At 39.9% G+C, this 24,035-nt stretch overlaps 1 protein-coding gene across 1 annotated transcript in view; it reads left to right on the forward strand.

Annotated features, from left to right (window-relative positions):
* MPP7 (membrane palmitoylated protein 7) overlaps positions 1-24,035 on the forward strand; it is a 159,817-nt gene that overhangs the window by 21,959 nt on the left and 113,823 nt on the right. The window contains exons 3-4 of the mRNA XM_023746378.1: positions 17,197-17,274; positions 19,633-19,713. Of these exons, the coding sequence (XP_023602146.1) occupies positions 17,197-17,274; positions 19,633-19,713 (159 nt within the window). The remainder of the gene's footprint in view (positions 1-17,196; positions 17,275-19,632; positions 19,714-24,035) is intronic.

Raw genomic sequence — 24,035 nt, forward strand, 5'->3', positions numbered from 1 at the left:
TATAGCCAAATATCAGGAAGTTTTACTAAGGATAAATAAAAGGGGATTGTGTGCATTCTTGTAACTTCTTCGTGAATCATCACCTCTGGGTGGGCCCGAATCGCATTCATTTCTGGTGCTTGATTAGATTTACATAATAAAAACCCATTACTGGCACCTAGGCTTTGAAGAGTTGAGCTGAAGGCATTCTCACCTTTTGGTCAGAAATGCCCCCAAGGTAAGGCTGTGCCCATGCCTTGGGTTCAGTCAACATGACTTTAAGGAGAGCCATGGTGCCTTCCCTGACAGGGGGCCTCCCACAACTGCCCCCATAACCCCACTGCTGCCCAGCCTCCCTCTGTGGGAGGCGACCGGATGGGCCAATCAGGGGACGGTGCCAGCCCCCCCCCCCATTGGCCCTCCGCCACTGCTGGTCGCCAACCCCCCCATCACCGTTCCCTCCCTCTGCCCGCTGGCACACATCTTGGCTGGCCTGGGTGGAGCCTGCTTGCCAGCCCCGCCCCCCACCAACTGGTCATTTCACCATTTGGTCAATTTGCATATTACGTACGCTTTTATTATATAGGATTATTGACTATATTCTCTTTGCTGTACTTTACATCCCCATGACTATTCCGTAACTCATAACTTGTACTTCTAAATCCCATCACTATTTTTGCCCATCTCCAAACTTCCCTCCCATCTGGCAGTCATTGAAATGTTCTCAGTATCTACGAGTCTGTTTCTGGTCTGCTTGTCCATTTATTTTGATTTTTAGATTCCACATTTAAGTGTAATCCTATGGCATTTGGTTTTCTCTCTGACTTATTTTACTCATCATAGTACCTGTCCATCCATGTTGTTTCAGAGGGCAAGTTCAAATATTTTTAAATGGCTGAATCACATTTTATTGTATATATGCACCACTTCTTTTACATCCATTCATCTGTTGATAGACACTTGGGTCACTTCCATATCTTGGCTTTGGCTATTGTAAATAATGCTGCAATAAACATAGGGGTGCATATGTCTTTTTAATTCAGTGTTTTGGATTTCTTTAAATGAATATCCAGAAGTAGAATTGCTGGGCCCTTCTTTGTCTCTTCTTATAGCCTTTGCTTTAAAGTCTATTTTGTCTGGTATAAGTATTGCTACCCTAGGATTTTTTGCTTTGTTTGTTTCCATTTTCATGAAATATCTCTCTTTAATCCCTATACTTTAAGTTTGTATCTTTAGATCTGAACTAAGTCTCTTATAGACAGCATGTGTAAGGGTCTTGTTTTATTATCCATTCAGCTACTTTATGTTATTTGATTGGGTCATTTCATTCCTTTGAATTTAAAGTAATTGTTGATAGACATGTATTTATTGCCATTTTATTATTTACATTTTTTATCTTTTTCTTTTTATTCTTAAAGAAGAACCTTTACTATTTCTTGTAATACTGGTTTGGTAGTGATGAACTCCTATAGCTTTTTCTTGTCTGGGAAGCTTTTTATATGTCCTTCAATTTTTAATGGTAGCTTTGCTGGATAGAGTAATCTTGACTATAGGTCCTTGCTTTTCATCACTTTGAGCATTTCTTGCCCCTCCTTTCTGCCTTATAAAGTTTCTGTTGATAAATCAGCTGACAGTCTAATGGCAGCTGCCTTGTAGGTAACTAACTGCTTTTCTCTTGTTCCTTTTAAAATTCCCTCTTTGTCTTTAACTTTTTGCATTTTAATTATGATGTGTCTTGGTGTGGACCTGTTTGGGTTCATCTTGTTTGGGACTCTCTGGTTTCCTGGACTTGTATGTCTATTTCCTTCACCAGTTTAGGGGATATTTTTCTGTCATTATTTTTTCAAATAGGTTTTCAATTTCTCTTTCTCTTCTCCTTCCAGCATCCTGGTGATATGAATGTTGGTACTTTTGAAGTTGTCCCATAGGCTCCTTAAATTATGCTCATTTGGGGGAGTTTTTTTTGTTTTTATTTGTTTGTTTGTTTGCTTGTTTTTTGCTTTTCCAACTCTCTGTTGTTTGCTTCCTTCCAAATTACTGATTTGATTTTCAGCTTCATCTACTCTACTTTGATTCCTTGTAATGTATTCTTCATTTCAGTTAGTGTATTCTTCATTTCTGACTGGTTCTTTTTTATGTTTTCTATCTCTGTTTTTATGTTTGCTTTGTCTTTGTTGAAATCCTCACTAAGTTCATCTACTCTTCCCTTAAGTTCATTGAGCATCCTTACTACCAGTGTTTTGAACTCTGCATCTGGTAGGTTACTTGTCTCCATTTTATTTAGTTCTTTTTCTGGAGTTTTGTTTTTTTCTTTTATTTGGGGTATGTTTCATTGTCTACTCATTTTGGCAGCCTCCCTGTGGCTGTTTTGTATTTTAGGCAGAACTGCTACATCTCCTGGTTTTGATAGAGTGGCCTTATGTAGTAGGTGCTCTGTAGGGCTCAGTGGGTGCAGTTTCCCGGGTCACCAGAGCTGGGAACTCCGGGTGCCCTCCTCATCCCTCCCCAGTGTGGTCTCTGTGTACTTTCCTGTTGTAGTTGAGCCTTGATTGCTATTGGCATGTCAATAGGAGTGATTTATCCCTAGGCTAGTCTGCTATGAGGACTGGCCATTACTATAGCTGAGGACCTGCTATGCAGGGGCCCACCCCATGGAGCAGGACTTGCTTCAGCAGGGCTCTGGTTCTTGATGAGCTGCCCCTTGAGTGTGTCGCTTGTGGAGGTGGTTGGGTGGTGCTTCAGTGTGCTCTGAAGTTGTCCACCAGGTGTGCTGGCTCTGGGGCCTTCTGGGAGGTCCAGGTCAATATCAGCTGTTGTTTGTGCCCTGCCTGGGGCCACCTGGCATGAACTACAGAGTGATCTGTAGAAGGCTTCTACTTGTTCTGGGCTTGGATGTACCCAGGAGAGACCAAGCTGCAAACCTTGGCTGGCTGCTGTTAGTGCCCATCCTGGGGCCATTTTGTATGAGGACAAGCTAAGGGCAGATGCTGCTTGTTTGGAGTTTGTGGATCTTTGAGAGATTTTAGGAAAGTCCCTGGTATGAACAAAGACAGGCCGTTTGTATGGAAAAGCCACTGGAAGTGGCTTGCGTGGGTCTGGGTCTCAGGGAATCACCAGGATGGGGCAGTGTTAGCCAGGTTGATGGCTCCCACCTGTCAGCTCTGTTGAGGGAGGGCTTTTCAAAGGAACAATAGCTTCAGCCAGCACTTTTTTTCTGGGAGAAATCTGCCCCTAGAACTCTCACCACAAAGCCTGATGATTTAGTTCCTCCTCGTATGTCCCTGGTGCTTTTTGAGCTGCTACCCAAGTGTTGGAGCTCAGAGTGAGTGAGTCTGAGTAAATGTGTGTGGGCTTTTTAAGAGGAACTGCCTAGGACTCCAGCAGCCTCTTTTTCACTCACCCACAATCCCCTCTGTTTAACACAGCCAGAAGTTATGGGGATTTCTCTTCCTGGCACTGGAACCCTGGGCTGAGGGACCTGGTGTGGGGATAGAACTTCTTACTTCTCAGGGAAAACCTCTGCAGCTGAGATATCCCTCCCAATTTTTAACCACCACATGTGGTTGTGGAACCACCCCTCTTACTAGTTCCAATGTGGCTTCTTCTTTAATTTCCTAGTTGTAGGACTTCTGTTCAGCTAGATTTCAGGTGGGTCTGAATGATAGTTGTTCTGTAGCTTAGTTGTAATTTTGATGTGGTTGTGTGAGGTTCTGTGTACTTCATTTACTCATCGTGACCAAAATTAATGCCAGTTTTAATTAAAAATGTGGTTGATGGAGCTTTAAGTTGGAACCATTGAGTACATTTTCTTTTTATTCTCAAGTGTTTTTAATATGGAAGAAATGAAAAGTACTCAGAAAATACTTTGCATATCAAAGAAAACTAAATTATCTGCTTTTTTCATAGGATACTTTTTAACTTAAAAGAATTACTGCCATAGAAATTATGTTTATTCAGAGTAGGTGGTATTTGGAAGACATTGTCTCACATGATTAAAGTGAGCCTGTCACTTCAAAGACAATGAACTGTATTGATGCCAATGATAAAATTCAAGCTTGAAAGGAAGTATTGAAAGTTTGAAAAACTTGTATAATATATAATAGCAGGTTTATTTTTCTATTAAACCACGAGTTTGCCAACTTCCCAATACTTAAAACCTTTTTTGGATGAGATTAATGATGATATTAACAAATGGAATTTTGTTGTTGTTGCTGTACCATGAACTGTATAAACACTTGAAATATCTGCATAACTCAGTGAAGCACTATTTTCCAAATGACCAAGGCATGATGTTACAGAATCACACATGGGTAAAAGGGCCAGGAAAAGTGCAGGAGAGACCTGTTTGTAATGTAATATGGAGTATGGAAGGCTCATTGATATGGCTTCAAATTCTGCACTGCAACTTGCCTCTAAAAAACTACCACTTGTAGAGTTTTGGTGTAATGTCAACAAATATCTAGTTAGCTACAAAAGACTACTCTTCCTTCCAACTCCAAGTCTGTGTGAGGCCAGATTTTCTTCAACGAAAGCAACATATCCCAACAGATTGAAATCAGAAGTACACAGGAGAATCCAAGCACCAGAATTAATTTGCATTAAATAACCAACCCTAGCCTTCCAGCTCCTACAATAAGTTCAGAAATGAGGAGTAAATCAGGACTGAACTGGTGACTATTTAAGCTTATTTTGCAGCTGTCATGCAGGGATTGGCCAGAGGTGGAGGTCCCTCTCCTGACATTTAGATTAGGTCATGGTGGGGAACTGGTGCTGAGATGCATATATAAAACAGCTACTTTTCTAGGGGTATGCTGTTAGTGAATGGGAAATTGAGAAAAATTCCAACTACGTTTCTAGAGAGGTGGCAAGGAATCTGGTCTGTCTTCTTCTAAGATTAGGTAGGAAGAGAACAAAATATCCAGTTTGAGAATGTGTAACCCTGAACTGGTTGGTCCATGGCTTGGTTTGAGTTTTTTATTTACACACATCAGGAGTCCTAAACTGTTAAATTAGAAAAATGGCAGGTGGTATTTCACAGTCACCCAGTGGAAGCAAATAAAAAACATTTCTGAAAAGCTGTACCTACAATGTAGGACTCGCTCACAAATAGCCACTAAAGATTTACTACCAATCCCAAATTACAAACCATTTGAGAAAAATCTGCTATCTGTGCCAGTCAGCAGGCACAGCAAATAGCACGATTAAAACCTTAGCACTCTAATTTAAAACAGTCATATAGCCTATAAAATAAGTATGTTTAAAATGATATAAAACATAAAAGAAGGCCTCAATCATAAGAAGAAAAACAGTGTGCTAGGAAAAGAAAACAGAAGCCAGAGTTGAACTATAAAATAAAAAGTATAGTCATTAAAAATAAAAACAAAAACAGATTAGACACAACTTAAGAGAGCAAAGTGAATATGGAAATTGATTTCCGGAAAATTCCCCGAATGCAGAGAGATAAGGTTAAAACACATAACTTGATTTTCCATGGAATGTGGGCTCATAAAAGCCTTGTGGAAGAATAATGGCTAAGAAGTTTTGCATTACTAGATATAAAATGTGTAGATAAAAATCCTATATAATAAAAACCTAATATGCTAAGTGTCCGGGTGTCCGTTCGGCCACTCAACCAATCAAAGCGTAATATGCTAATGATATTGCTAAGGCTGCTCAGCTGCTCGCTATGATATATATGCACTGACTACCAGGAGGAAAACAATTGACCAGTTGACCAGTTGTTATGATGTGCACTGACTACCAGGGGGCAAATACTCTGACTGGTAGGTTAGCTTGCTGCTGGGGTCGGGCTGATCGGGACTGAGCGAGATGGGCTGGACATGTCCTGGAGCCCTCCCACGGTACCTCCCCAGCTGGCCAACCTCCCGTGTCCCTCCCCGGCCCTGATGGTGCACCGATGGGGTCCCTCAGCCTGGCCTGCACCCTCTCACAATCCAGGCTGAGGGACTTTACCCCCCACCCACAGGGCACAGATTTCATGCACCGGGCCTCTAGTCTACTTATATAAAAACCATGGGTGGAAAACCAAGATGGCGACATAGGTAAACATCGGAAATTGCTGCCTCGCACAAACACTTCAAAAATACAACTAAAAGACGGAACGGACATCATCCAGAACCACAGGAAGGCTGGCTGAGTGGAAATTCTACAACTAGAAGGAAAGAGAAAAGCATACCAAGACTCAGAGGAGGTGTGCTGCGGAAGTAAAATACAGAGGTACAGAGGCGCATGCAGAGAGGGCTGACGGCGGAGGACACGGTTGTCTTTTTCAATCGGGAGGGAGTCTCAAGCTCTGAGCTCCAGTTCAGGGTGAGTCTCTGGGGACCCAGACTCATACGGGAGAAACTGGACTGTCTGGCATCGGTCGGAACTCAAGGGCAGCTTTCTCTTGGAGGTGCTTGCAGCGACTGCTGGGACACTGAGAAGCAGGGCCTCTGAGGGCAGGACTGAGAGCAACCATAACTGCTCGCTCCGCCCTGTTGATCCCCTGGGACCCTGCCCCGCCCAAGCCCTGCACAGGGGCTTTTGCATATGAATGGCCTGGCCATTTGCAATCTGATAATTACCTAACAAACTGCAGCTGGCCCAAGGCCCCAGGGCAACTTGCATTGTGTCACAGCTGGCTCCTGCTAGGTAGCCTCAGGCAAAGGCTAGATTAGCACCTCCTTAGAGATCCAGGAGCCAGTGTGCCCAGTGGTCAGAGTGGGACCATCCAGATTGCAGCTCCTCGGATCCATAAAGGACACACTCAGGGGGCAGACTCAGTGAGCACCAAAGCCCCATTGAAGCAAGTCTTGCCCCAGAAGGGTGTCTCCAGCACAGAAGTTCTCCCACTGCAGACACAGCTGATTCTCACAGCCAATTGGCCTGGAAGTCAATTCCTCCCAATGATACCTACAACAATCCAGGCTTAACTACAACAAGACTGTGCACAAAGCCCACAAGGGGGTGCACCAAGAGTGTCTTCCTCAGGTAATTGGGGAGGCTGAGCCACTGGGCCCTATAGGACACCTAGCACAGAAAGCCACTCTATTGACACAACGAAGCATAAAAAAATGAGGAGACAAAGAAACAGGTCACAAATGACAGAAATGGAGGAAAGCAAACTACTGGATATAGAGTTCAAAACCACACCTTTAAGGTTTTTCAAGAATTTTCTAGAAACCGCCGATAAACTTAATGAGACCCTCGAGAAATCTAATGAGACCCTCGAGGTTGTGATAAAGAACCAACTAGAAATTAAGCATACACTGACTGAAATAAAGAATATTATACAGACTCCCAACAGCAGACTAGAAGATCACAAGAATCAAGTCAAAGATTTGAAATACGAAGAAGCAAAAAACACCCAACCGGAAAAGCAAAATGAAAAAAGAATCCAAAAATACGAAGATAGTGTAAGGAGCCTCTGGGACAGCTTCAAGTGTATCAACATCCGAATTATAGGGGTGCCAGAAGAAGAGAGAGAGCAAGATATTGAAAACCTATTTGAAAAAATAATGACAGAAAACTTCCCCTACCTGGTGAAAGAAATAGACTTACAAGTCCAGGAAGCACAGAGAACCCCAAACAAAAGGAATCCAAAGAGGACCACACCAAGACACATCATAATTAAAATGCCAAGAGCAAATGATAAAGAGAGAATCTTAAAAGCAGCAAGAGAAAGACAGTCAGTTACCTACAAGGGAGTACCCATAAGACTGTCAGCTGATTTCTCAACAGAAACTTTGCAGGCCAGAAGGGAGTGGCAAGAAATATTCAAAGTGATGAATACCAAGAACCTACAACCAAGATTACTTTATCCAGCAAAGCTATCATTCAGAATTGAAGGTCAGATAAAGAGCTTCACAGATAAGAAAAAGCTAAAGGAGTTCATCACCACTGAAACAGTATTATATGAAATAGTGAAAGGTATCCTTTAAGAAGAGGATGAAGAAGAAAAAGGTAAAGATACAAACTATGAACAACAAATACTCATCTATCAACAAGTAAATCTAAAAATCAAGTGAATAAATAATCTGATAAACAGAATAAACTGGTGATTATAATAGAATCAGGGTCATAGAAAGGGAGTGGACTGACTATTCTCAGGGGGAAAGGAGGTGTGGGGGATGCGGGAAGAGACTGAACAAAAATCGTGTACCTATGGATGAGGACAGTGGGGGGGGGGTGGTGAGGCCCGAGGGTGGGGTGAGAAACAGGTGGAGGGGAGCTATGGGGGGAAAAAGAGGAACAACTGTAATAATCTGAACAATAAAGATTTAATTTAAAAAAAAAATAAATAAAAACCATGGGTGGTGTTCGTCACATACAGGAGAACACTGACCAAGCGGAAGGAAGTCAGTCCTACAGGGGTTGTCTTTGCAACGGCTGCGCCCTCCCCCAAGCTGTTTCCAGGAGCTGTTTCCTGTAAGGGCAGAGTTTGAGGCAGGAACCCATCCTGGGAGCGGGGAGGCAGATCTTTCTAAAGTATGCCGTGCCAGCACGGGGTGAACCTGAGTGGGGCGGCTGAAAGGCTTAGAAAAGACAGACAAGAGAATGAAAGCCGGGTCTCGGTGGGACGCCGCTTCTCTGAGAGACAGCGACCATGCCCACAGCCATGCCTTTATTTTACAGCAGATGCTATGAGGCAAAGTAAGGGCATGACCAAGATGTTTACAACATTCTCCTGGGTTTCAATCCTACTCAACTACATGCACCTGAACTCTATCAAGCCCACATCACTCAGGCACGTGGGGCCATGTGTTCGGACCATAGGTTCAAGCTTACAACTACAGCTGTTGGCTATAATTGTGCTGGGAGGGCCCTGCCCTCCAAGCTGGGACTGTGCCCTCTCATCAGTCCAAGGCTTGAACCTGTCCAAAACACTGTAGCAGCTCCCCACAATAAAGTTTTAATTCTGTTTCTTTGTTATTAATGTTGTGGCCCCACCCCATAACAAAGAAACAAAGGAAAATTTCCCCATCGAATTTCTGAATAGTATTACTCCTTCGGGAATGCCGTGTCATAAATTAAAATTGAAAGTGGGTGCAATCATCATGCTATTGAGAAATCTCAATAGTAAATGGGGTCTTTGTAATGGTACCAGATTTATTATCAAAAGATTATGACCTAACATTATCAAAGCTGAAGTATTAACAGGATCTGCAGAGGGAGAGGCTGTTCTGATTCCAAGAATTAATTTGTCCCCATCTGACACTGGCCTCCCATTTAAATTGATTCGATGACGGTTTCCCGTGATGCCAGCATTTGTGATGACTATTAATAAATCACTAGGACAAACTCTAGACAGAGTAGGCATGTTCCTACCTGAACCCGTTTTTGCACATGGTCAGCTATATGTTGCTTTCTCTCCAGTTTGAAGAGCATGTGATGTTACAGTTAAAGTTCTAAGTACTTCATCACAAGGGAAATTAGTCAAGCACTCTGAAAGTGTTTTCACTCTTAATGTGGTGTACAGGGAGATATTAGAATAAGTTTAATCGCTTTATCAGTCATTGTTTGCATCACTGTTGTTTTTATATCATGTTTTTGTTGTTTTCATATCATGTTTTTGTTGTTTTTATATCATGCCTCTGTTGTTGTTATATCCTTTTGTTACTGTTCATTTATTAATAAATGTATATATTATTTTCATATACATTTTACTAATTTCCTTTCATCTCTCACACTTCTATTATAGAGAAAGGGCAAATAGCAATATTAAAATATCTCTGCTAATTAATTCCCTTTTTAAAAAAAATATTTTTTATTGATTTTTTACAGAGAGGATAGGAGAGGGATAGAGAGTTAGAAACATCGATGAGAGGGAAACATCGATCAGCTGCCTCCTGCACACTCCCCACTGGGGATGTGCCCGCAACCAAGGTACATGCCCTTGACCAGAATCGAACCTGGGACCCTTGAGTCCACAGGCCGATGCTCTATCCACTGATCCAAACCGGTTAGGGCAGTTAATTCCCTTTTAATGTGCACGAATTTCATGCACCAGGCTACTAGTATGATAATAATATTGGCTCAGGGAGACAAATTAAGGAACAGAGAGCCTAGATAGAGACACTTTTATATAGGAGTCTGACCAATGACTCCCATATAAAAGATAACACTTGTGTCAAGTAGTATTATGGCACATCAGTTGAAAAAGATAAAATGGTGCTCTCATTTTGGAAGAAGATAAAGAGGCACCTCGGTTAGTTCTCCACCTTAATTTATTCTGGGAGGCTGTTCGAGAAGCAATTTGAAAACCGAATTATTTTTTTCCCATTAGAAATAATGTAAATTGAATTAATCCATTTTAGGCCCACAAATGATTCCCTGTTTTAACCTTATTATATACAGTGCATGTCTAATGTACTGTTTAATCTGTAAATAAACATTTCCTAAATTTATCAAACCACCCCCTACTAGCCTTAAATGAATTTTTAACATACCACTGCCTCCTAAATGCTATCACTGGCTATTGCTTTTGTTTATCCAATCAACAACAGTTTTCTACCTATTCAATTGCCAGTAATTGTTAGTTTTTGGGCACTTTCACACCCTTAGCAACATTATCACTCTTGATGGTCTCTTTATGTTTTAAAATTGTATTAATTATTGCCCAACCAGCGTTACTCAGTGGTTGAACATCAACATATGAACCATGAGATCTTGGTTCGATCCTGGTCAGGGTATATGACCATGCCGGGTTTCGGGGGGCATGCAGGAGGCAGCTAATCAGTGATTCTCTTGCATCATTGATGTTTCTATCTCTCTCTCCCTCTCCCTTCCTCTTTGAAATCAAGAAAAATATATATTTTTTAAATTGTACTAGTCATTGATTTCAGCCAGCAACAAAAGCATTCTCTCCTTTGTCATGCTGAGGTATCAGCATAAAGAGGTTGTCTGGTCAAAAACAAGTTTTGGTTGACAACCAAGACATTTTTTGCTGTGAACAACTTGGTTGAGAACCCAAATTGTTTGAATGGGAGACTTTCAAGAAACGAGGTTTGACTGTAAAGTGAGAGCTCTTCATGGATAAGAGTTAAGACTTCAGCAGCGGTTCTCAACCTGTGGGTCGCGGCCATCGGAAAACACATATAGCATATCAGATATTTACATTACGATTCATAACAGTAGCAAAATTACAGTTATGAAATAGCAACGAAAATAATTTTATGGTTGGGGTCACCACAACACGAGGAACTGTATTAAAGCGTCGCGGCATTTGGAAGGTTGAGAACCACTGGAAGCTGTCAGGAAAATCTCTTCATTAATTTAGGATAGGAGATGTTTTCTTAAGAAATAACTTCTACTTGCCCAGGAACACTGTGTTATTTAAGGTACAAGGAACAACTGACAAATAGTAAAAAAAAAAGTCATAATTTAGGGACAATAGAAGTTTATTTCTACTCAGTAATCATTTAGAGGGATATGCCAGATTAATGAGTCACACTTCTCGATATGGGATTTTGAGGACCCAGGTTCCTTCTCTCTGATAGCTTTGCTGTCTCTTAAGGCTTGTCCTCGTCCACCCCAGCTGGTGGTGGAAGGGGAGAATATGGAGGAAGCATACTCATTTCTTAAAGGAAGTGGCACAGAAGTTACACTTATATTTCAAGTTTGACAACTAATCACATGTGTGAACCTGGCTACCAAGAGAGAGGGAAGGGTGGACATTATAGAAAATGTAGCTCTTGCCTAGGCAGCTGCTTTCTAGCCACAGTTTCGTTATCGTGGAAGGGGAGAGCTGATGTTGGGGAGCAACTGTCTCTGCCTCAGAAACTATTATGGAAAGGCAAGTCATAGACTGGAGAAGATAAAGTTAAAAACCATAGGAAATTCTGTTTTGTGTCCGTTTGATTGGCAAAATGTCTGCTAACACCAAGTCTTAGGATATGAGACACAGGAAACACTGGAACACTCTTAGGTGTTTACCACTGTGCAGGAAGGAGACCTGTGAAGGGATGTTCAATAATGAAAAGGTGGAAACAACCATAGTGCTCCTCAGTTAAAAGGAATATAAATTCCTGTTCATTAATATGATAGAATATTATTCAGCTGTTAAATGGATGAACTAGATCTGTATATATCAACCTAGATATCTCAATACAATATTGAATGAAAAATCCAGTTGTACAGGAAAATATATATACATATTAGAGGCCCAGTGCATGAAATTTGTGCATAGATAGGGTCCCTAGGCCTGGCCGGCAATCAGGGCCAATCTGGGCCTTCCTTCCCCCTGGCCCCTGGCTGCTGGCTGGTGCCTTCCTTCCCCCGGATTCCAGCTACCAGCTGGGGCCTTCCTTCGTTCCACGCCACCCCCTGGTGGTCACCACACGTCATAGCAAGCGGTTGAACTCTTGGTCGAACTCCTGAGGGGACAATTTGCATATTAGCCTTATATTATATAGCATATTAATGGAAAGCCAGAATTTAGCATATTAAAAGCAGGCACAAAACAAGGATGCCAGCTCTCTATATTTTTATTCCTTTTTTTTTTTTTTGGAGTTCCTGGCCAAGACAGTCAGCCAAAAGAGAGAGAGTAGTGGTATAATATTAGAAAGAAGGACATAGAATTAGCATGGTGGCCTTTACTGCGTTTGTTGTTTTTCAGTTCTAAATCCCTTCTTTTCTTTATTATTCCTGTTTTCTCTTAAGCCTAAGTTTTGTTTCATTTTTTGTTTTCCTTTTGGAGAAAGATTAAAGTGTTATCTTTAATGCATTAGAATACTTTTATTTTTTATTCCTATACAGCATAATATGTGACTTCCAGCTGTCATTGTGTCCCAGGGATCTTTTAATACTGAGAATTCCCTCCTCTCCATGTTTTAAATAAACAAAGTAGATGGGTATGTGTGTGTGTGTGTGTGCACACATGCCAGTTCTCGATTGGGTACTTTTTAAATTACATAGCAGAGCTTCAAACTGCTGGGCAGTTATTTTTAATACCTTTTCTACTCATAATAGAAGACAGAAAAGGGATTTCACAGCTTGGTTTATTTATTATCATTTCGGTAACCAGGAGTGCGTTTTTCAGCTTCAGTGCCTCTACAGGTCTTTGAGAGGTTGAAAACAAATGTTGCACTGGGACCAGTTAAGCCTTATTTATACTTCTGTTACTGAAGCCTCATTAAAAATAATTTTTACGGTATGTGTACTAAAGTTAGATTATTGGCACTAGATTTCCTTGTAAATATTAAACATTTATCTTTAAGATATGTGTAAATGAAGGTAATTATAGTTTTCCTGTAAGAATTGGTTACATATAGAACTGATTTTTATTTTAACTGACTTTTTCTGCTTAAAAATGTAATTATAGAAAACAAATGCTTATGCACACATATTTTACACTATTTAATAGAGCATAAATGTATATACATTTTGAAATGGTTCTTTTTCTTAATAGTGCATTTTAAATATTTTAGCATGTCATTCTTTTTAGGGATCTTTTGAATAAATGCATTTTTTATATGAAATTAATTTCAGAGTCTCCCTTTTCTCCAGACTTTGTTACTCCTAACTCCTTCCTCTTCACAATTCCTTCCACTTTTGTCCTCTTCTTGTTGTTCAGGGAAGAAAAATGAAGTACACTTTTTTTACGTGGTTGAATCTTCAAAGGGACATGTTTAGTTAAAATAAATGAGATTTTGCCAATATGGCTATACATAATATTTAGCAATAGGTGCTGGTTTGCCTTATTGCTGATAAGCCATGTCTTTGGTTATATATTTATCTATTGGATTCCAAAATGTTACCACACAAAAAATTTGCCAAACTATATCAGAGTGAATTTTTTCTGGAGTTAAAAAGGGAAATTACAGAGAATATAATCTGAAGCTCTGCCATGTTATTCAGTATGATAGCCACTATCCACCTGTGGGTATTTAGATCTGTTAGGATTAAGTAAAAAGTTGAGTGCTTCAGGTACACAATCCACAGTTCCTTCCTGTGCGCAGTAACCACATGTGAATAGTCCAAATGCATATTGAACAAGCAGATACAGAACGTTTTCAACATCACAGAAAGTTCTCTTAAGCAACCTTGGGGTGATGTCTATACATGTCACCTGTTTATTGTATTAAAATTTTAAAATCATTTTGGCTTTTTAATTTTCTTCTCTGGTATAATTAAAAAGCAGAATTTCTGTCAATATTTTTGGAAATAATGAATAGTTCAAAATTATTTAGAGTAATTTTTACTTTCCTACCAGCTTAATTTTTAAAATTATGTACTGAAGTAAAATACATTAGAACATAGGGTTCCCAGTTAGTAAGTTCTAGAACATTTAAACAATTCTTGATATAGAAAGTCCCGATGTGGGCAAGGTAAGGGGGGCTTGTGGATGAGAATCTAGAGAAGACAATGTAAAAAGAGAAACTGATAGTTGTGTGTTTTTAATCACCACCTGAGGACATGTTTTTATTGATTTTAGAGAGAAGAAGGGACAGAGAGAGAAAGAAACATCAAGGTGAGAGAGAAACATTGATTGGTTGCCCAGACTAGGAGTCAAACCCACAACCTTTTGGTGTATAGGACGACACTCCAACCAACTGGGCCACCCTGCTAGGGCAATAGTTTACTATTTTTAAAAGACACTCAGAAGCAGAAAATTAAGTGGAGAAATAATGTATTTATTAGGGGAAGGTAATTTTAGGTTATAATTATGGTATGAATGTAAATTAATCAGAAAAATTAGGAACCACAGGAAAAAAATATTAATAGAGGAGGGGAGGAGAGGAACTGTCAGTAATCCTATTGTCATTGAGAATAGCCAGACTATCTGTCACATATCTATCCAGCCTCTTTTCTTGCCCTTACAAACAGGTCATATTCATTCAGCAGTAAATGAGGTCAGTGGAAAACGTAGATGAGATGTGAGTCTGAGAGACAGACAGGCAAGCAGGGTGCTAAAGAGCTCTGATGCTGACCAGATGGCCTGAGGTTTAAATCCCAACTCTGCATTTACTGTTTGTGGGACCACAGCAACTTATTTCTCTCCTGTGTACCTGTTTATCTATAAAACTAGAGGCCCAGTGCATGAATTCGTGCACGGGTGGGTTCCAGCCGGCCCTGTCCCAATCAGTGGATTGGGGCCGGGCCTGTTGGGAGGAGGAGACCAAGGCCCAATCAGGGCCAGGCCAATAGGGGGGAGGGGCTGTGGGCAGTGGACTGGCTGGCCCCGCCCCCAAATAGGGTCAGGGGAGGGGCTATGGGAGATTGGCCAGCCAGCCCCACCCCTGATTGGTGTGGGGGAGCCGATCGTGGACGGTGTTGGCTGGGGGAGGGGTTGTGAGCCGATGAGGGTGATGGGGGCTGATTGGGGGTGGGGCCGGCCATGGGGGGGCATGGGTGGTTGGCCAGACGGCCCTGCCCCCTATTGGGGTGGGGCAGGCAGATCAGGAGTGGGGCTGGCCAGGGGTAAGGGCCGCAGGGGTGTTGGTCGGCTTCCCTGCCTTCGATTGGGGTGGGAGAGGCCTATCAGGGGGGCAGGCCAGCTAGGGGGAGGGGCCTCAGGAGGTTGGCCGGCTGGCCACACCCCCCATCAGGGCGGTTCTTTGGCTGCAGTGGGCGTCATAGCAACTGGTGATTCTGGTGGTTACAGTGTTCTAGTCGCTGGCTTTTTATATATATATAGATGAGATGATGGAGCTATCTACCATTCATGTTCTTGAGGGTTAAGGTATTCAGATATTGAACTCATTAAAGACTGTATTACTAATAGTACTGATAACTATTAGGTAGGTAATACAGGCACATGGTAGCTAAGACGTATGAGCATCTAGATTATTGCAGGAAAACAGACATTTAAACAAGTAGTTGCAGTAAGTTGGAGGAGTTTATGGAGAGGGTAAGTTCAGTGATAGTAAATGTTGAGGTAACACAATTCTTGATAATTAGGGAAAATTGATTTAACTTTTGGAATGGTTGGTTTTAAATTATACTGTCACAGTTTTCCAAATCAAATCTTTTTATAAATCTGTGTTCTTGAAATTTTGTTTATTATTCAAATGTGATAAATGTTTAACAGTTCTAAGATATTAAGTAAAAATGTTGTCCTGATCATTCTGGTAATATCATAAGTGTCAGACTTTTCTCCCTGATGCTTTGCATTATGTACTAGGCTGCCAAAATGGTAATAGAATCCTCTCTTAGCAATAGAATCAGGGTATTCAAAGTAAAATCTATCTTCCAGACATTTTACAAAAAAGTTTGGTTAAGCTTTGAGTATAATTAAAGAGTATATCACTTGATACTTATTAGAAACAGGAAATTGAGAGGTTCAACTACTTTTCATATTGTATAGTGGGGGGCAGTTTGGTCAACTATAAATAAGAGGCTAAACTAAGTTTTCAAGTATAAAATTTTAAGTGTACCCCTGTAAGAGCTGAAATAGATTAAACAAGTGCCAACTGTTTTGTGTTTGTCAAAGCATCTTTCATTTCTAAACAATAATACTAAAATTTTAAAGGAATTCATCTTATAATGCTTTATAATATTTTTCCCTTTGTGTTTCTTGAGTAATGATGATGGAAAGTTAGATTCCAAATTATTTTTTATTTATTAATATAATTTTACTTGTTTTCCATTATGGAAAATTATTTAAGCTAACTAGCTATAAGAAATGTCTCTAATTGTGAGAAATCCCATTGTTTCTTAGAAATTTGAATTTTGAGGGTGAAGTTGGCAATTTGGAAAATAATAAGTAAAAGGAACGGTGTGTTCCTGGAGTACCACACAGGTCCATCCGCGCCCGCTTCCGTACTCTGGATGCTTAGTGCATACCAGCTGTCAAGATGTAGCTGCCAGGTTACCGCTTTCCTTTAATCATAATTTATGTTTTTAACAGGAATATAAACTACAACCAATGCTTGAAGTATTGAAGCAATATGTTTAAGAAATTAAAGGTTTTAGTTAGCTAATGTTTGTTGGGGCAAAAAACCCCCAAAAAAACAAAACAAAAGAAACCCCACAAAGGTGTAGTTTCTATGTGGGTTCTATTTGTTGACGATTTTATTTTCTGTTTGACTTCATGTTAGAAACACTGGACCATAGTAATAGATGAATTATGTACACATATTTGTCATTATAGAACCATTAATTTTTTTTGTTTAGAATGTTCAATGATCAGTTTCTATTTGCAATGATAAAAATAGTTAAATATCTCAGATGTTTGCTAGCAGTTGAACTTATATTCATTTGCTTTTCTTGCAGATTTATGAAAAACTACACTACTATGAGAGGCAGAATCCTGTGCCCATCCTCCACAGCGCAGCAGCCTTGGCGGATGATGTAAGTGTGTCCTTCTGAGATCACTGGGACAGGTCTGCCACCAGCCTGGCTGCAGCAGAACTTATCCTAGTGCAGACAGATGCACGCGATACTATGAGTGAAAACCAGAGAAGTTGCAAATGTTTCCAAAAGTCCTGTCATCACAGAGTTTATGCTGATATTAGCTTATTTTCCATCTCCTGTTTTAAAACTTTTGCATGTAGATACCTCTTGTTTTGCCTTGGTAACTACGTAATATAAATTTTAGGCTGTAATTCTCTGGGGGAGAGAGAAGCTGTCAGCTCTTAGTGTACGCAGAAAGTCACAGACAAGAGGAATGCTTTGGAGAAATAAAGACAAATGAGATAGCTCTTTTGCTGACAGTACTAAAAAATGACAGATACTAGTATAGGAATGAGGCATAAGAAATACATAAAAAGACAGGATTGTTTTTAAAATGGATTATAAGGCATAGTAATGATTTATGGGTATTAGACCTTTCCAAATTACCTTCATAACCAAAAGATAAATTTTAGAAGCAGCTGGCATTGATGGAGTAGTTAATTTCCTGTAGCTATAATTTTATTTTCAATCTGGGGTAAGGAACTAACTTGCTGTTTCTTACTGTTAACTTTCGGACTTGGATGAATTGAGAGCACACCTGGGTAAACTGTAAGGGACACTAAGCTAGATGAGAAATATGTTTAGTGTGAAGGCTGGTTTTGGTGATCTCCTGCAGCTAATTTTTTGCTTTTTAAGTTTTTACTTTGTTATGTTAAAACCAATTATAATTCAGTTTAGTAAAATATCAGGGCCATAACTATAATTTAAAAAATGGCCATCCTCAGATGTTGATTTTCTTTTATGTATTTTATATTTCTAATTTAGAAAATAAAGCATGTAATCTCTAAGTGGTGGGCTATTTGTTTAGTTCCCAAACATTTTTCTTTCCATTTTGAATCTACAGAAATTACAAATTAGAAGGATATTTCAGTATACATGTTTTATAAGGAAGTTTGCCTCTGCATTATAGAACCAAAACATTTAAAGGGAAGATGAATAAAAGTGTAGATAGAGTTTTACAGAAAGCTGCAGTTGCCACTTGAGAAAGTAAAATTTAAAAAATTTACTGTTGAAGGTTTGGAGAAATATTTGTTTGTAAATCAATGTAATTGAGGCCCAATTATATTATGATAACTTGCTTTAAAAAAAATTAGAGACTAATATATAAATATGGTATAATAGTAATTCATCAGAGAAATGTATTGAAATGTTAAAAAATATTGTTATATATTAAATGACCAAAGAATGCAAAGAGCCCTTTGCAACTTTTAGTAAGCTAATTCTGTAAAAGTGTTACCTCAAAAAGTAAAACCACTTTTTGAAATGTAATAAATGAATATACCAATTTTATTGGATTTTATTTTGTGTGTGTAATTTATATTTCATCCTTCTTTTAGAGAAAAGTTCTTTTCCAGAGATAAAAACAGGACAAATTTTATGCAATGTTTTAAGAAAGGTTTTTAAATTAAAATATATGTACATAGTTTTAATTTTGTATTGCATATTTCACAATTTTAATCTTTTTTTCTATTTGAATCTTGCTTTTCTTCTTATGAAAATTATATGATCCTTCCTATAGCCTAATATTGAATAGAAATGTTGTTAGGAAGATCTTAGTTAAGAATATGAGGCAGGTTCAAAGCTCTAGTCCTTGCTTTAACTAGAACCAGCAAATGGGAATTGTTGATCATTGTAATAGAGTATAGTCAGTGGTTTTGGTACTGGAGTAGTTGTCAACCTACTATAAGTCATTTTATGATTAACCTGGTTTGTATTTAACAGACTCCATAGTCTGTGTAGGTAAACATAATAAAAGTTTTGGACCTTTGCCTTATTAGAGACATTCTAGTTCTTTTTACCCAGCTCTAAACAGCAAGCTACTATGGTTTTTTGGAAACCCTGTGGGTTTCACCACCTCATTCAGAGCTCCCCCCACCCCCTTCTTTCTATTTTCTTTCTTTCTTTTTTTTTTTAATAGTGTCAAAGTTTAATCCAGTACTTTTTACAAGTAGTCCTTTGTCTGCATGCAAAAGGCCATTTTGGTAGATGAAGTGCTGTGGTTTGCCCTCATTGCAATAAATCAAAAGGTGATCTGGCTGATGGGATTCCTTGGGCTGTGCTTAGCCAAAGGCCTGGGCTGGGATCTGGGCTAGTAAGGGTCTAAAAAGAAAAGCAGTGATTGATATACTGTTTTATTTCATGCTGTCTTTTCCTTAATCACTGGACAGTCCACAAGATAGATCTGTAGTGGGCACACATGGAACTACATGATGCTCTTATTAAATGTTCTTTATGTCAATGTGATCTCTCTTGCAGCTGGCTGAAGAGCTGCAGAACAAGCCATTAAATAGTGAGATCAGAGAGCTGTTGAAACTACTGTCAAAACCCAATGTGAAGGTGAGGACATGCAATGAATATCTTCCAAAAGGTCCACTTCAGATGAATTTTGCTTTGAGCTTCAATTTTCAAGTAAATTTATTTCAATAAGTGCATAGTATTTTAATAGCCTAAATCTCATTAAGGAAAAAGAGGTGAGCTTTTAATGATAATGTTGTGACAAATTATAAAATACTTTAATTGGGAAACTCTGAAGGTGGCTTCAAGGTTATTTTTCTTTTGAATGAAGTTATGTGTACAGAATACAGACCTATTAGTGATTTGGTTTATGTTCATTTTACTAGTTAATGATATTGCAATATATTTTACAATTATATCTTTTCCTGTAGGATCAGTTTAACATTTCTCTTCTTCCTTCTCCTCCCCCTCCCTTTGTCCTCCTATATTACCAATGCATGTTTTAATATATCCTACTATTTTACAAAGTAGAGCAGCTTTCAGTGTAAATATGACTATAATATTGATAATATTCTTGCCGTTTTTCTCCCATGCTTATCACTTATTTTTCCTCTACGATTAGTTAACATAAGGCAGTGATGGCGAACCTATGACACGCGTGTCAGAGGTGACACACGAACTCATTTTTTGGTTGATTTTTCTTTGTTAAATGGCATTTAAATATATAAAATAAATATCAAAAATCTAAGTCTTTGTTTTACTATGGTTGCAAATATCAAAAAATTTCTATATGTGACACGGCACCAGAGTTAAGTTAGGGTTTTTCAAAATGCTGACACGCCGAGCTCAAAAGGTTCGCCATCACTGACATAAGGCATTTTGAAAATGTCCTGTTAATTCTAAGGTCCTAAATGCATTAAATCCCAAAAGCTATATACTCACTGGATTTGACTCTACTGCAATTGTATATAAAATATTGTTCATGAGTCAAAATTACATATGGATTGCATAATATATGTAATATAAATGATTAGTTATCTTATGATGATTTCTGATAAGCATATATAGACTGTTGGATGAAAATGTCTTCCTTGATACAAAAACTAGTTTCTACCTTCCTTGAAAAATCTCCATTGGAATTGTGCTATATGTGTTTTAATTTGATATTCAAAAAAAGAAAGGTAGAGGAGTGTCAAGATGGTGGTGTAGCTAAACGCTATACTCATCTCCTCCCTCAAAATAACAACTAAAATACAGAACAACCATCATTCAGAACTGACTGAAATCTGGTTGAATGAAAGTCCTACAACTAGAGAATTAAAGAAGCCACATTGAGATTGGTAGGAGGGGCAGGGGCATGGAATGGGCTAGTCTGACACCCATGTGTAGTGTTTTTTAATTGGGCAGGATATCTCAGCTACAGAGGCCTCCTGTGAGGAGCAAGTGGTCCCAGCCCCACTCCAGACCCCTCAGCCTAGGGTTTCATTGCTGGAAAGAGAAGTCTCAGTAACTGGGCCGTAAAAACCAACAGGGACTGTGGCTGGGTGACATGGAGGCTAATGGAAACCCAGGCAGTTCCTCTTAAAGTGTCCACACACAGACTTACTAGGAGGTACTCACACTGAGTCCAGTACTGGGGCAGCAGCTTGAAAGGACCCAGCAACATATGGGGAGGAACTAAATTGTCTGGCATCAGAGCAAGAGCTGGGGGGCAGCTTTCTCGCAGACAAAAATACTGGTAGAGGTCATTGTTCTTTTTCTGGGACCTCCCTGCCACAGAGCCAGCAGGCAGGTGCTGCCATATCTGAGTCTCAGTCAACCTGGCTCACACTGTTTGCACCACCTTTGTGATTCCCTGAGACACCCACCCTACCAACTATTCCAGTACCAGGCTGTTTTCATTACATTGGCTTTGTAGTATAACTTGATATCCGGTATTCTGATCTCTCCAACTTTGTTCTTTCTCAAGATTGTTGTGGCTATTCAGGGTCTTTTTAGGTTCCATATAAATTTTTGGAGTATTTGTTCTAGATCTGTGAAATAAGCCATTGGTATTTTAACAGGGATTGCATTCAATCTATAGATTGCTTTGGGTAGTTTAAACATTTTAATGATGTTAATTCTTCCAATCTATGAATATGGTATATGCTTCCACTTGTTTGTATCTTCCTCTATTTCTTTTTTCAAAGTCCTACAGTTTCTGAGTACAGATATTTTACCTCCTTGATTAAGTTTATTCCTAGGTGTCTTAATTATTTTGTTGAAATGGTAAATGGGATTGTTTTTAGTTTCTCTTTCTAAGGGTTAATTATTGTTGTATAAAAATGCCATCAATTTCTGGATGTTAATTTTGTGTCCTGCTACTTTGCCGAATTCATTTATTAAATCTAGTAGTCTTTAGTTGAGTCTTTAGGGTTTTCTATGTACAATATCATGTCATTTGCAAATAATGACAGTTTTACTTCCTCCTTTCCAATTTGGATGCCTTTTTTTTTTTTTTTGTCCTGGTCTTGATCACTGTGGCTAGGACTTCCAGTACTACGTTGAATAAGTGTGGTGAAAGCAGACATCCCTGTCTTATTCTTAATATTAAAGGAAATGCTTTCAGTTTTTTCCCATTAAGTATGATGTTGGCTGTAGGTTTGTCATTTAAGGCCTTTATTATGTTGAGGTATGATCCCTCTATTCCCACTTTGCTGAGAGTTTTTATCATAAATGGGTGCTGGATTTTGTTGAATGCTTTTCCTGTGTCTATTGATATGATTGTGTGATTTTTTAAAATATGTTTTTATTGATTTTCAGAGAGAGGGGAGAGGAGTGGGAGAGAGAGATAGAAACATCCATGAGAGAGAAACAGTGATCCGCTGCCCCTTGCATGTCCCCCACTGGAGATCAAGCCTACAACTCGGGCATGTGCCCTGACCAGGAATCGAAACAGCGACCTCTTGGGTGCATTGGTGAACACAACCACTGAGTCACATCAGCCGGGCAAGATTGTGTGATTTTTGTCCTTCATTTTGTTTATATGATGTATCATGTTTATTGATTGCAAATATGGAACCATCCTTGCTTCTCCAGAATAAATCCTACTTGGTCATGGTGTATGATCTTTTTAATGTATTGCTGGATCCAGTTTGCTAATATTTTGTTGAGGATTTTAGCATTTATGTTCATCAGGGATATTTGCTTGTAATGTTCTTTCTTGTTGTGTCTTTATATGGTTTTGGAATTAAGATAATGCTGACCTCATAAAAAGAGTTTGCAGTTCTTTTCTCCTCTTGAATTTTTAGAATAATTTGAGGAGGATTGGTGTTAATTCTTTGAATGTTTGGTAAAATTTACCTGTGAAACCGTCAGTCCAGGACATTTTTGTTTCTGGGAAGTTTTTTTTTATTACTGCTTCAATTTCATTAGTTGTAGTTGACCTATCAGGTTTTCTGATTCTGCCTGACTGCATTTGGAAGATGGTATATTTTCTAGGAATTTGTCCATTTTGCCCAGGTTGTTCAGTTTGTTCACATTTAGATGTTCAAAGTATCTACACTAATAAAAGAGAAACATGGTAATTAGCGTACGACCGCTACCCTTCCCATTGGCTAATCAGCATATCCTTATGCAAATTAACTGTCAGCCAAGATGGCGGCCGGCAGCCAGGCAGCTGGAAGCGAGCATGAGGCTTGCTTGCTCCAGTGACTGCAGACTGCAACGTTCCCCGCCTGACTTGCCGGCCTCTGAGCTGCAACTCTAAGAAACTATGTTGCAAATATAGTTGCAAAACCCCAGAAACCAGCTTTCAGCCAGCCGGGATCTCAGAGCTAGAGTTATACATTGTTTCGATTATAGCAGCTGAAGCCTCAGAGCTAGAGCCAGAGCTAAAGCTGGCCCAGAATAAAAAAAAAAAAAGAAAGAAAACAAGGAGCGGTTGGGAGCTTCAGTCACCCGCTTCTGGAAAACAGCCCTCAGCCCCTCACCCAGACTGGCCAGGCACCCCAGTGGGGACCCCCACCCTGACCCAGGACACCCTTCAGGGAAAACCAGCCAGCCCCCACCCGTGCACCAGGCCTCTATTCTATATAGTAAAAGGGTAATATGCCTCCCGGCACTGGGATCAGCGGAGCAGCGAGGCTCCCGGCACTGGGATCAGAGTGACAGGGGGCAGCGCCCAAACCCCCTGATCACACTGCGGCTCTGTGTGTGACAGGGTGCGGGGCCACAACCTCCCTATCCGCCCTGCTCTGTTCATGACAGGGGAAGGCGCCCCAACCCCCTGATCAGCCCTGCTCTGTGCCTGATAGGGGGGAGCTCCCCAATCTCCTGATTGCCCTGCAGCTCTGTGTTTGACAGGGTGCAGCGCACCAACCCCCTGATCTGCCCTGCTCTGTGTGTGACAGGGTGCGGCGCCCCAACCCCCCGCCCCCCCACAG

This window comes from Myotis lucifugus, unplaced genomic scaffold (genome assembly GCF_000147115.1).
Source record: "Myotis lucifugus unplaced genomic scaffold, Myoluc2.0 scaffold_668, whole genome shotgun sequence".
NCBI classification, from domain to species: domain Eukaryota; kingdom Metazoa; phylum Chordata; class Mammalia; order Chiroptera; family Vespertilionidae; genus Myotis; species Myotis lucifugus.